Below are 15,332 nucleotides of genomic sequence, written 5' to 3'. Positions count from 1 at the left end.
GCTAGAACTTTGCTAGGATACCTCAATTCCTCACCACCTCTATATTCCAAACATCTTCCTTCAGTCTTTGAAATTTTAGGGAAAAAGCAACTAGTTTACTATAGCAAAAAGATCATGGGCTTGGCATGAGAGACCTCAATATAAATCCCTGTTCTACCATATATTACTTGTATGATCTTGGGCAATAATTTACCTATCTATACCTAAATTTAATCTGTAAAAAGAGGTTCCTTTGCAGTCTGCAATGAGCTAAATGAAGGAGATTGGCACATAAAAGAACCTAAAAATGTGGATTTTTTTTTCTTTCACTATTGTAATTTATGAGCAAAGGCAAATCTGAACCTGGAAGAGGAGCTATAAAGATCTAAAATTTTTTAGTAAAGCAAATGCTTGGGGGCCGGCCCCATGGCTTGGCAGTTGGGTGCACGCGCTCCACTATTGGCAGCCCGGGTTCGGATCCCAGCGCACACTGACGCACCGCTTGTAGGGCCATGCTGAGGCGGAGTCCCACAAACAGCAACTAGAAGGATGTGCAACTATGACATACAGCTATCTACTGGGGCTTTGGGGGGGAAAAAAAAAAGGAGGAGGATTGGCAATAGATGTTAGCTCAGAGCCGGTCTTCCTCAGCAAAAAGAGGAAGATTGGCATGGATGTTAGCTCAGGACTGATCTTCCTCACAAAAAAAATAAATAAATAAAAAAAATAAAGCAAATGCTTAAATATTTTTTAAATGCCAATAATAAAATAATTATAAAATACTGACAATTTTGAAAAAGAATAGGAAGCCACATGACAACCACAATTACTTATATTTAATGTATTTCCTGCTGAACTTTTTCCTCACTACTAACATGTTATTAGGTTTTACATACTTGTAAGCATGTGTTTATAAACTATTCATTCTGCTTCTTTCATTTAACATTATATTATAAATACTTTGCAATGTTATTAAATATTCATAAAATTAGCTTTAATAAATGCATAATAGTTCATTGAACAATGGTATCATAGTTTATATAACCATTTACCTATTATTACACAGTTAAGGCTGTTTTTAATTATTTGCTCTTATAAGCAATGTTGAAATAATTGTTTTGTCCTCAGAAAATACTCAGCTTCCCACTACCCCAGCACCAATGAGAAAGAATCAGAGCAGCCTCCTTTCCATTTAGGATACTAAGAGACTAAGATACCAAGATACTAAGGTGACCAGATACAGCAGTATCCAAGATGCTCTCACTGGCGTCTCTGACTCTTTCTTATACAGCATATCAGAGACTGAGAGAGAGAGCTGTAGCATTTTGCAGTCCTGCAAGTTCTAGGTTCTCCTTATCTTCTACCTTATCTCATCAACAAAAACAGCATTAGAAGTAAACGGCTCTTGGTTATTTGGAATCAAACATTTTTAATCTTTTATTTAATAATTATAAGAGCAGGAGACAACCCAAACATCAATATCATTAAAGAGGCAAAGGACACTGGCTGAATACTACCAGAAAGAACGGCTGTGACTATTGGTAATAGTAGTTTTATGGGAGAAAAGTGCTAAGTAACAGCTCAACACACAAAGATATCTCTGAAGAAATACAAAACTCCTAAAGGATGAAAGTGATGGACAAAACTCACAAGCCTGATACCACACTAAGGAGGAGCTAATTTGTTGATTTCAAAGTACTGTATGTAGCTTGAATGACCACAATCTTTAACAGCATAGAAACAGGGAACATAATCAATTTCTCAGTAGGCAGAGAAATCATTAGCAAATCTGTAATTTCTGTTCCATCAGAGGGAAAAAAACAACAAAAGCAAAAAATTCCTTGGATACTGTCTCTATCTATATAATTAATTTGAAAAAAAATCTCATTGATATCCTGAAACCTCTGATGCCTCTGGTCCCTTAAGGACACCTGAAACTTCCTTATTTTCTCCCAGAGAAAAGCTTAGGGACTGGGCTGATTTAGAGAATCATTGTTACCAGTAGACGAGAAAATTTTCACATGAGGTGTCAGCCAAGGGAACTAGGTTAGGTTAGAAACAGACAACCCACTTACTAGTACTCTTCCTATTACCAAATAGAGTTTCTACTTTGTAAGCACATTACCAAAATTTACCTCTCCCACTGGGAACTGTTCTGATCATAATGACTAAAATTTTATACACTAAGAAAAAATACTGAGTAAGAATCTCACAGAGGAAATGGCATTTAAATGATGGCTCCATCATTTAAATGTTAAACATAGCCTAGTGTTCCTTATGCATAGCTTAGAGGTAGTATAGCCTTCTAGGAAGAAAACATGGGCTTTGGAAGCAGTTCACACTCCAGATCCACTACCTCTAGATGATTAATTTTTGACAGGTTAGTAAACCTCTCTATGCTTTACTTTTCTCATCTATAAAATGGGATACTTTTTTGCCAATTTGTTGCAAAGACTAAATGAGATTTTATACATATAAAATCTTTATATATGTAAATTCACACAAACACACACACACACACAGAAAATGTGCATAACAGCTTAACACAGTACCTGGTACATGGTATGTACTCAAAAGATAGCAGCTATTATTAAATATTGAGAGACAATTTTATATAGTGGAAAAGCATGACCCATAGTAAAAAGACCTAGAATCTACCCTCACTATTCATTCATTTTCTGACCTTGGGCAAGACCATTTTAGGCCTCAGTTTCCACATTTGCCAAATGGGGAAAATAATAACTGTCCATATATCATAGAGGTTGTTTAAAAAACCAAATGAGGGGCCAGCCCAGTGGTGTAGTGGTTAAGTTCCTGCACTCCATTTTGGTGGCCTTAGGTTCACGGGTCAGGATCCTGGGCGTGGACATACACACTGCTTATCAAGCCATGCTGTGGTGGAATCCCATATAGAGGAAGATGGGCACGGTTGTCAGCCCAGGGCCAGTCTTCCTCAGCAAAAAGAGGAGGATTGGCATGGATGTTAGTTCAGGGCTAATCTCCCTCACACACACACAAAAAAAACAAAAAGCAAATGAGATGAGAATATATAAAAGAAGTTTAAGTATCATAAAGTGATACACAAATGCAAGGCATTCTTAAATTAAAATTTTCTCACTTGAAAAACTTGGGTAAGTTTGAGAGAACATGGAAGGAGAAACACCAATTTAGAATTTTAACCCAAACAAACTCTTGGCCTTTGTCTCAGAATAATAGTTTATGACTTTTCTTTTTAATAATTAAATGATTACTTTTAATGATTATACATGATCCAAAAATGGCTTCAATCCCCAAGTAGAAATTCACTTACTTTATTATTCAAAACAAGTAAGCTCCACAAAAATTTATCGTGCATCATTTCATGCAAAGTGTTGCAATGTACAAAGAGGCAGAGATGAATAAAACAAGGTCTCTATCCACAGAGTTCACAGTCCTATACCTGGCAATCAATCTAATAGGTAGAATGGTATAATGGAAAAGTTTTAAAGTCAAATAAACCTGTTTAAATCCTAACCCTGCCACCTATTTGCTGTATCTCTTACAAAGCACATAACTTCCCTAAGTTCGTGTTCTCATTACAAAACTGTAATACTACTACTTATCTGATTAAGGTATCTGGGGTCTTCATTAATTGGGATGACATATAACACATGTAACGCACCTGGAACGTGATAGTTACTTCTTAATTACCACCCTCCCCTTTCCTGAAGTAAATACACAAATGAATGGCACAGCCTACCCAAGACAGAATTAGGCTAGTGCATAAAAGCAGTGCCATAAAGAAGATGTCACATTTTGTTAGGAGAACTAGAGAAGGTTTCATGGAAGGTGTGGGATTTGAAATGAGCCTTGAAGGGTGGGTAAGATTTCAATACATATAGATAAAGGGCAGAAGCAGTTAAAGTAGACAAAAAGGCATAAAAAAACACCAAGAGTAGACAGTTGGGTGTACGTGCCAAAGAGCATTACTTCAGTTTGGAAGGAAGTTGGGCAAATAGAAAACTGAGAGAGAGGTCAAGGCAAAAAGGTAGTTTGGGAGTCATATTATGGAAAGTCTTGATGGTCACAGAGAAGATTTCGTACTTAACGGGAAGCACTGACAGTGTCTAAATAGCAGAATCATTTGTTCAGACCTGAGATGGCAGCAGTTCACAGAATTAAACAGAGTGCTAAGAGAAATGTCAGTTTTAAAACGGTTTGAGACAGGAAGAATTTCAGGAACTTTTATGTAGAAAATAACTTTCCCTTAAAGATGATCCATCAAGCACTGCCCAGGAAGGAAGACCAAGGACAGGTATCACTGTATTTTTATTTTTTATTTATTTATTTATTTATTTTTAAAGATTTTATTTATTTTATTTTTTCCCCCCAAAGCCCCAGTAGATAGTTGTATGTCATAGCTGCACATCCTTCTAGTTGCTGTATGTGGGACTCGGCCTCAGGATGGACGGAGAAGTGGTGCCTTGATGCGCACCCGGGATCCGAACCCGGGCCACCAGCATTGCAGAGCGCGCACTTAACCACCAAGCCACAGGGCCGGCCCTCACTGTATTTTTAGACAATGAAACTAAGGCAAACCAAGGTGGGTGAAAAAAGTTCTTGCTCCAGGTCATATAAATTAACATTAACAGCAGACAGAGAAAACAAATTCAGGATTCCCTCCTCTGGGTCTGTTATTTGAGATAGGATTTCCTCTCTCTCAAGCATTTCTAAAAGACAATTATCAGGATAACAAGGATAAATCTCAAAAGTATGCTTTTATGCTGAGCCTGCAAAATGGGTAGCTGTGCATGCAATTGTAAATTATACAAATGGAGCCTGAAAAAATGCTTGTGTACTTACCTCATCTGTTAATTCACAGGACCCAGCAACATTTTAGAATTCTAACTGTGAAAAACCTTATTATTACAATCATTTCTGGGTGCCTCATGAAAATAGATGCGCCACCTTGGTCACCAAAACTTAAGGGCAAAATAGTTGCAAATTTCAATAATTTTCCCCTTGACCATTCACTATCTAATGGAATGTAATCTAGGACACCTTCTCCCACCCAAACACACACACACACACACACACACACATCCCGCTAGACACTGATCTATCCCTTTGGCTATGTTCCTATTGTGGTGACAAAACATCCCTGAGAACTAAGAAAAACTGGGGATTTCAAAATGTAAGAGAACAAGATAGTCCTTGCAATTTTCTTTACAGTTCTTTCCATATACATATTTCCTATCATTCAATCCCTCTTTGACAGAGAGATACTCTTGCTGGGGAATTTAAAATATAAAAAGAAATATTCATAGTAGTAATTAAAGACAAATGATTTTGTTTCTTTCTCAGAAATTGCTCCTTCCTCTCATCTTTCACTAAGAACACATAAGAGCAAATCTTAGGGGCCGGCCCCGTGGCTTAGCAGTTAAGTGCGCGCGCTCAGCTACTGGCAGCCCGGGTTTGGATCCTAGGCGCACATGGATGCACCGCTAGTCCGGCCATGCTGAGGCGGCGTCCCACATACAGCAACTAGAAGGATGTGCAACTAAGACATAGAACTATCTACTGGGGCCTTGGGGAGAAAAAGGGGAAAAAAAAAGGAGGAGGATTGGCAATAGATGTTAGCTCAGGGCCGGTCTTCCTCAGCAAAAAGAGGAGGATTGGCATGGATGTTAGCTCAGGGCTGATCTTCCTCACCAAAAAAAAAAGAGCAAATCTTAGGCAAAGCTCTGTTTTGCTAATATGTTTTACTAATATAAGGTTCCACAAAGAAATTACCTTGCATGCTGAGGAGAATGAATACAAATGCTGGGCTGTTTTGCTGTCTGTGGAAAACCAGAAGAAGGGGTAGTTTTAGAAGTCATAATAATTTGATTCTAGAGAATATAACGGTTGGTGAATACAACTACTTTCTGTAAGTGTGGCTTCAGAAAGAGATCTCTTTATTAGACAAGACAGAAACATGGCATCTGTGGAAGCAATATTGAAGATTTAGGACTGTTAATTACCTTCCATTTCGATTCTAAATTGTAGATAGTAAGATGATTCTGAACAGTAGGATCAACTCACACTGAGAGGTTATTGTATTTAGGTAACAATTAGGTAGCTCAGAATAAACAAAAAAAGAAAAAATCCTCAACCAATTACTCACAGCGTAGCCCTGCAAGAAAGGTCACAACTCTACAGGTGGAAAAAGCAAGCACTTTGAGTTAGACAAACATGAGCTTGATTTACACTACTACTTCTAAATGGTCTGGACGTTAAAGTAAGTATGATGTTAACATATGAGAGCTATTGTATAAATAGGAACCACTGTATTATATGACATGTAAACAGTAACATTTCTTAGGGTGTTGTTTTTATTTTTTAAGAATAGAAAAATAACAAAACAAGGAAAATGAATAGAGGCAACACCCATCCAGGATTGCTTTGACTTTGAACTATTGCATTTTTTTCTTATGATACTCCAAAATCTTACTGACTTAAATAACTGTACAATGTTGAGGGAGACATAACAGCCAAAATACTATTGGCTATTTTCCTTCCAAAAAACAAAACACATTTAAAAAAACTTTCTTCAATAAAAGTGCTTTTTTAAAAATATAAATTAATTATCAAAGACAGAATAATCTTGAGATGGAGAACAATGATTCTAAATATCACCATTCCCCATTCCCAGGATTATAAAAGCAGCAAATGTTTCATGACAGAAAAAAAATTTTTTTAAACATAGATAAACAAAAAGGAAAAATTAAAAGGTATATAGAGATAAGTACAGTTAAGCCAGGTAGTATATAATTCTAGATTTTTACAATACATAATAAAAATGATTAATGTGTCTATATCTATATTAATAAAAATGAGATCATATTGTACATACTATTTTGCAAACTGCTTTTCCAATTAAGAGATCATTAATGCATTTTAAATGAATAAATATCTATCTACATTAATTTAACCAATGATTGATATCACATTATGTGAATATATAATAATTTATTTAGCTAACACGTCTGTTACTAAACTTTTAATTTATTCCCAACCCTTCTCTATACAAAAGGCAATACTGTGTTGAACATATTTATATCTGAATTTTATAATACACTCATGATTATTTTATTAAGTTAGATTTCTAAAAGTAGGATTGCAGGGTACAAGGCAAACAAATTTTAAGAGATTTCTGAGACATATTAAAAAACTGACCACCAAGACGACTATACCACTTCACACACCTACCAGCAATGTATCCAGAATACCTATTTCCTGAAATATTTCTTATAAATATTGAATGTTATCATTTTCTTATTTACTTTTGGCAAGTTAATAGGCAAAGATATCCCACAACGTTAACATGTATGTTTTATGACTAGAATTATACATTTTGTTCATGTTATCATTAATCTTTTATTTTTCTTCTTTTCTAACTGTCTAAATATAACTTTTACAAATTTTTCCACTAAGTTATGTCGTCTTATTAAATTTGAAACAATGTGTTATATTGTTATATATTACAGATATTTACCTATGGGAATATTTATTGTAATTATTTTTCTTGATAAGCTTACATTCTACTTTATTAATTCCTTTTAGGTACTTTAAAAAACATTTTATGCAGTCAAATTATTAACCTTTTCCTTAATGATTTCAATCTTTGGTGTCATCTTTATGATGATGAGTCACTTTCAGATTACAGAAATATTTGCTAATATTTTTATTGGTTTCCCCCAAATTTCTATCTTTTTAAACATTTAAACATGTATTTGATCTAGAATTCATTTTGATATATGAGGTACGGACTTAACATTCTTTTTATCCAAATGAGCAGGTAGTAGCGGCAACAGCAATTGCTGACTGTCATCTTTATCACATTGTTGAATGCCATCGTTAGCATATACTAAATTCTTACATATACTTTGAACTATTTATAGATTTTATATTCTATTCCTTTAATCTATTAGTCTATTCCAGTGTGATACGGATATTAATTAAATTATTTTTGGTTTATAATAACATTTATATATTTGATTTGAAAAAACTACACTTTTTTTTCATATTTTTTGGCAAATATTGTTCATTTTTGTCTCGAATTGAATTTTAGAATTATTTTGTCAAGACATCTCACCTCCACCAAATCCATTTGATATTCATTGCAATTAGATTAATTTTGGAAAAACTCTCTACAATATGAAATATTCCCATCCTAGCATACTGTATGTATTTGTACATAATGAAGTCTCTTTTAAATTACTCTGTAACATGTTCTTCACATTGGCTCTACATATTACTTGTTAAGTATACTCATCAAGATCTTATATCTTATTCCCCAATAGTGAATAGGGCATTTCTTTGCAATACATTTTCTGAGGGTATTGCTAATATAAGAGAAGCTGATTTGTTTTCTAAGTGGACCATCTAACCAACTACAGTCTTATTGCTCCTAATTATTTTTCAGTTGATTTTCTTGGGTTATCCAACTACATAATAATAATCTATGAATAATGATAATATGCATGGCTTATTACAATATTTATAATTTATTTCTTTTTTTACCTTATTTATTTGATAGAACTTCTGAAGAGGTGGTGAGAAGCATCTTCATCATACTTCTGATGTTAATGCAAATAAATGTTTTTAGTGTTCCACTGTTAAATGTATGGTGGCTGGTAAATTTCATATAGATGCTCTTCATTATGTTATTGAAATATTATATTGCTATATTTTAGTAGTTTTTAAAAAACATCAGGAACACAGGTTGGATGTTATACAATGCCTTTTTAAATATATAAAGATGATCATATACTTCATCTCCTTCACCTAGTAATTTGATAAATTATATTAATAGATTTTTAAATATCAAACCATCCTTGCATTTCTAGAATAAATCCTACGTAGTAGTGCTAAATTAGTTTCTTAAAACACTTTGAATTGACTTGCTATAATTTTATTTATTTTATTTTTTTATTCGTAATTGTGAGATTAATTCATAGTTTTCTCTTTTGTGCTACTTTTGTCTGGCTTTGGTATCAAGATGAAGCTAGATGAAATGACCTAGTTTTCTGCAGGCCAATGCTCACACTAAGCACTAGGAAAGGCAGTAAAAAACTTAGAGAAATTTAAAGATATTTAGAGATATCTAAACATATTTAAAGATACCAAAAGGCTGTAAAGCAGTGAGAACTAAAGAATATAAAACTGCAAAGAGCGCAGACCTTTTAAAGGTGAGCTGAGGATCTACAGCTGTCCCTGGAGGCATCTGCGAAACCTAGGCATAGGAACAGACTGAGAATCTGGGTTAGGTCCAGCCAGAGAGTAGCTATTGGGGTGAAAAAAAAATCACTGAATTTTTGTTGCTTCCATGGAGCTGAAGTGCCAAAATTGGAAATTTGAGGGCCAGTTTTCTCCTAAAGACATTTTCTGAATTCTAAAGCTACATAGCTGAGGAAAATAAGGGTCTAAGCCAAAACCTTTGAAAAGCAAAGTAAGATTTCCCACAATCTCACAGTGTTTCAGACAAAAAGACTCACTAGCAGGAGGATTCATGAGAATCTCAGGTGGGAGCTGAAAACTCTCAAGGGAGTGGTGAAATGAAATGACATTGACAATCTCCAACCACTTTTTTCCTGTTGGCAACTGCTGATCTGGGTATGTCTTGAGAAGTCAAGACATTTGTCCAATTCTAAAATTGAAGAAGGCAGGAGGCTGAAGAGATAAGGTTTCTCCGAAAAGTGGAAATTCCCATAGTCCTCTTGGTGCTGAAGAGACAATGACGTACCAGGCTCTCCTTAAAAGCTCAGAAGAACCACATCCTAGCAAGAGGGGCAAACCAAAGGTATACTACCACTGCAACCCAAGCCTGACCCAGATCAGTCCATGATTAGATTAAGGTGATGAGGCTCAAACTACAACCCACCTGCCCATTCTACCTACTTAGTAAGGGAAAGGATGAACGAATTCTGGTAGGAGATGATATCACCTGGAACCGCTACATATTTTAAACACAATGTCTAACATCATCCAAAAAATAGTAGGAAGAGATAGAACCATGTGACTGATAACCAAGAAAAAAAACAGAAACAAATCCACCAATATGTAGGTGCACCACACATTGGCATTAGTAAACAATGACTTTAAAATGATTGTGATTAATATGCTCAAGAAAATAGAGAAAAGAGACAAATTAGATAAAAAGATGAAAATTTTCACCAGAGAATTTGAGGTTACAAAAAAAATTAAATGGACATTCTAGAACTAAAAGAAACATATCTGAAATTCTAACTCCTAAGTTTCTCTTTTATTTCTACCAAGGCATTCATTATGTGTCTGCACTAATGACCTTGAAGTTGGGACGAAAAGAAGTAAACATAATATTAGGGACTATTTTCAGAATAAACAAAATGCAAAAAGTCAATGAAAAAATGATGGATGTGGTCTCTAAATCTTCTTAAGGGATGATAATTATAGTGTGAGCTTTTATATCCTGAAGAACTTCCTGGCTAGTTAAAGCAGAAACAAACATCTTTCACCAAACTAGATTTTAAGAGAACTTTTTTCTATATGATGGGCAAAGTAAGAGCAATTGTCACTTACAGGAAGGTGTGTGAATACAGCAAAGGTGCTACGTAGAAAGGCGATGAGGTCTACTAGGTAATCACTAGCTTTGCTGCCCAAATCTCCTGTCATCCAGTCGTAGTCGGCCAGCTGTAGAAACTGGTCAATTTTCTGGTTTAAATTGGTATAAATCTCTTCTTCAGCTGCATGTCTGGCATCCTGTGAAATATGAAATTTTAAAAATCATTCAGACTTCCAGCAAAGCAGAAATTTCTGCTTGGAGACATCTCACACTTATATCCACTAAGTAACAGAATTGGAATATTAAGTAATATCGATACGTCTCCATCGATTTTTCTTTTTTCAAAAGCACGGTGGAGTCTTTTCCATTTTACGTCTGCAAGACAAGCTATTATTTTGCTTCACCAAATAGAGAAACTGCCTTCACCGCCCTCAGCTATCTGCATCCTTTTTTACTTTCTTATCTCTGTTCAAAACTATACTCACTCTCGGGATCCTATTCCCATTTCTCTCTTCTGGGACTCCTTTCTTGTAATACAACCTCTCTATATCCTCTCTCTCTTCACTTTGCTTATTGTAAGTATCCTGAAATTTCAACTTAATGCTATATACTCCCACTAGTTAATACTATATATTCCCATTATCCTATCTCTCTAGTTTCTTTGTCACCAGGCTTCTTCAAAAATTGGTACACTTTGATGTTTCCTAAAATGTGTTCTAAGTAAGATCAATCTTGAAAAATGCTACAGCAACATCAAAAGAGTTCCTAGATCAAGTAAATTTGAAATCTCTTTTTAAGAGATTCATGTTGTACACTAGTATATAAAAGGCTCTAAGAAGTGCTTATGGGACTAATGCTGCAAAAAACATATTTTCAGGACAAAAGGGCCTACATTGCACCAGGGTAATCAGGATTCCAATGCTAACAATCCATCAACATGGATTGGTCCAGAGTAACCCATGACCTCCATGCTACCACATCCAATACATACTCACTTTTTAGTCTGGTCTTACTTCATCTCTGTTAAACATTCTCTTCTAGAACTCTGTTCTCCTTTGGCTTTCATGACATGGTTTTCTTCTGGTTTTACTTTTACTTTTCTGGACTCTAATGCTCTTACTTTCGCTAGTGATTTCATCAACTCCTATGGCTTCCACTAGCTCTATCCAAGCCCACCCTTGTTAAAGACCCATATATCTGATTGCTTCCTGGGAATTAAGACCCACAGAAATTTTGAAGACAGTAAGTCCAGGACTAGATTGACCATAATCCCCACTCTTCACCTGTTCAGTTCAGTCCAAGGCAGAGATCTAAGCAACATTTTGGATTCCATTCTTTCCTTCATAGTCAGTCACTGTGTCCTGTAATTCTAACTCCTCAATTTCTCTCTAACTCATATCCTATTCTCCATTTTCACCTCTGTAATGGCTGCATAATTTTGCAATGTATTTACATACTATAATATAGGCACTGACTATGTTTACTTATATAAACAATGTTTCAGTGGGCACTTCTGTGCTTATATCTTTACATACTTGTATGATAATCTAATACTGTCCTTAATTCTCATTTTACTAAGAGTTTTTTTAATTAATAAACTATGTTTTAGAAATTTGTAGAAATCTCATTTTACTAAGAGTTTTCTTTTAAACTAATAAAAAATAAATTTAGAAAATTTAAAGAAAAAGTGAGCAAAAAGTACAGAGCATTCACACATACTGCTTCCCCACCCCCCTCACTATTTCCCCTACCTTGCATTAGTGTTGAACATTTGTTACAATTGATGAAACAATATTGACATTTTATTATTAACTAAAGTCCACAGTTTGCATTAAGGTTTACTCTTTGTGTTGTCTGTACAGTTCTATGGGTAACTGACAAATGCATAATGCCATGTATTCACCACTACAGTACCATGCAGAATAGTTGTCCTGCCCTAAAAATCACTCTGCTCTATCTATTCATCCTTCCCTCATTCATCCCCTGAATCCTGGCAACCACTGATCTTTTTACTTTCTTCATAACTTTGCCTTTTCCAGAATGTCATATACTTGGAATCATACAGTATGTAGCTTTTCAGATCGGCTTCTTTTATTTAGCACTGTACATTTAAGCTTCTTCCATGTCTTTTTGTGGCTTGAGAGTTCATTCATTTTCATCATTGAATAACATTCCTTGTCTGGATTTATCACAACTTGCTTGTCCATTCATCTATTGAAGGACATCTTGGTAGCTGCCAGGTTTTGGCATTATGAATAAAATTGCTCTAAACGTTCATGTGTAAGTTTTTGTGTGACTTAAGTTTTCAACTCATTTGGGTAATACCAAGAAGCATGACTGGTGGATTGCATGGTATGACTGACTATGTTTAGCATTGTAAGAAAGGAACAAACTGTCTTCCAAAATGGCTTTACCATTTTGCATTAGCACCAGCAATGAATGAGGGTTGCTGTTGCTCCAGCATTTGGTGTTGTGTTTTGTATTTTAGCCATTGTAATAGTTGTGTAGTGTCATCTCATTGTTGTTTTAATTTACAATTCCCTCTCCATTCTTTGGTGAGGTGTCTGTTCAGATCTTTTGCCCATTTTTAAATTGGCTTGTTTCTTATTGTTGAGTTTTACCAGGTCTTTGTATATTTTAGATATAAGACCTTTACTAGGTATGTGTTTTGTAAATATTTTCTCCCAGTCTGTGGCTTGTCTTTTCAATCTCTTCACCATGTCTTTCCCAGAGCAGAAGTTTTTCATTTTAATGAAGTCCAACTTATCAATATTTTCTTTGATGGAACATGTTTTGGTGTTTTATCTAAAAACTCATAACCAAACCCAAGGTCACTGAGATTTTCCTTATGTTATCTTCTAGGAGTTTCATAGTTTTGTGTTTTACATGTAAGTCTATGATCCATTTTGAGTTAATTTTTGTGAAAAGCGTAAGATCTATGTCTAGATTCATTTTTTTCTTTTTCACATGTGGATGTCCAGTTGTTCCAATACTACTTACTGAAAAGACTTTCCTGTCTCCACTAAATTGACTTTATTCCTCGCCAACAATCAGGTGACTATATTTGTGTGGGTCCATTTATGGGCTCCATATTCTATTCCTTAATCTATTTATCTATTCTTTCACCAATACCACACTGTCTTGATTACTGTACTTTACAGTAAGTCTTGAAGTCAGACAGTGTCAGTCCTCTAACATTCTTCTTCTCCTTCAATATTGTGTGGGCTATTCTGGGTTTTGCCCCTCCATATAATTTCAGAATCAATTTTTCAATATCCACAAAATGACTTGCTGGGATTTGGATAGGGATTGTGTTGAATCTATAGAAGAACTGATATCTTGATAAAAATATTGTGTCTTCCTATCCATGAACACAGAATATTATCTCCATTTATTTAGATCTTTCTTCTTTCATTTCTTTTCAACAAAGTTTTATAGGTTTCCTCACATAGATCTTATTTATTTTGTTAGATTTATATCTATTTCTCTCTTTTTTTGATGTTAATGTAAACAGTATTGTGCTTTTAATTGCAAATTCCAGTTTTTTGTTACTGACATAATAAGACAGCAAATGTTTTTTGTATATTAACCTTGTAACTTGAACCTTGCTATATTCACTTATTACTTCCAGTAGTTTTTCTGTTAATTCTTTCATATTTTCTACTTAGACAATCATATCAACTATAAACAAAGTCAGTTTTATTTCTACCTTCCCAACCTGTAAATCTTTTACTTTCTGTGTTATTGGATGTTGAATAGGAGTGGTACGAAGGGACATCCTTGCTTTTTTCCCAATTTTAGCAGGAAAGCTTCTAGTTTCTCACCATCAAGTATGATGCTAGCTGTAGGACTTTTGTAGGTGTTCTGTATCAGGTTGAAGAAGTTCCCTCCCTATTCTAGTTTGCTGAGAAGTTTTATCACAAATAGGTGTTGGATTTCATCAAATGCTTTTTCTTTATCTATTGATATGATTGCATGATTTTTCTTCTTTAGTCCATCAATGGGATGAATTACATTAATTGATTTTTGAATACTGAGCGAGCCTTGCTGACCTGGAATAAATCTCACTTGGTTGTAGTGTACAATTCTTTTGATGTATTGTTGGATTAGATTTGCTAATATTTTCTTGAGGATTTTTGCATCTATGTTCATGCAAGATACTGGTCTGTAGTTTTCCTTTCTTATAATGTCTGGTTGGTATTAGGCTAATGCTGGCCTCATACAATGAGTTAGGAGGTCTTCTCTCTGCTTCTATTTTCTGGAAAGCATTGTAGAGAAGTGCTGTAATTTCTTCCTTAAATATTTTGTAAAATTTTTTTTCAGCTTTATTAGAGTACAATCGACAAAATTGTAAGATACTTAAAATGTACAATGTAATGATTAGATATAGGAATACACTGTAAGAGAATTCCCCACATCGAGTTAATGAACACATCCATCACCTCATATGTTTAATTTTCTTTCTTGTTTTTTGGTGAGAACATTTAAGTCCTACTCTCTTAGCAAATTTCACTTATACAATACAGTGTTATCAACTATAGTCACCAGGTTATATATTAGATCCTCAGACCTATTCATCTTATAATTGAAAGTTTGTTCTTCAACATCTCCCTATTTCCCTCACCCCCCAGCCCCTGGCAACAATATGTCTACTCTCCAAGTGTTTCACTTTTTTTTTTAGATTCCACATATTAGTGATAGCATGCAGTATTTGTCATTCTCATTCTGGCTTATTTCACTTAGCATAATGCCTTCTAGTTGCATCCACGTTGTTGCAAATGACAGGATT

General features: G+C 34.7%; 1 protein-coding gene across 6 annotated transcripts in view; it reads right to left on the bottom strand.

Moving 5' to 3' along the window:
- The window catches only part of EXOC6B (exocyst complex component 6B), a 596,645-nt gene that overhangs the window by 228,554 nt on the left and 352,759 nt on the right, over positions 1 to 15,332 (bottom strand). For 5 of the 6 annotated variants that reach the window (XM_087436583.1, XM_004435543.3, XM_014791430.2 and 2 more), the window contains one exon: positions 10,561 to 10,740. In XM_087436583.1, the coding sequence (XP_087292709.1) occupies positions 10,561 to 10,740 (180 nt within the window). Of the gene's footprint in view, positions 1 to 5,732; positions 5,799 to 10,560; positions 10,741 to 15,332 lie in introns of those variants that run through there. The other variant, XM_087436584.1, reaches the window with a different exon arrangement.

Source organism: Ceratotherium simum, chromosome 11 (assembly GCF_057802395.1).
Source record: "Ceratotherium simum simum isolate JZ-2026a chromosome 11, ASM5780239v1, whole genome shotgun sequence".
NCBI lineage: Eukaryota > Metazoa > Chordata > Mammalia > Perissodactyla > Rhinocerotidae > Ceratotherium > Ceratotherium simum.
The sequence above is the reverse complement of the archived record's forward strand: the minus strand, read 5'-3'. Positions and strand labels throughout refer to the sequence as shown.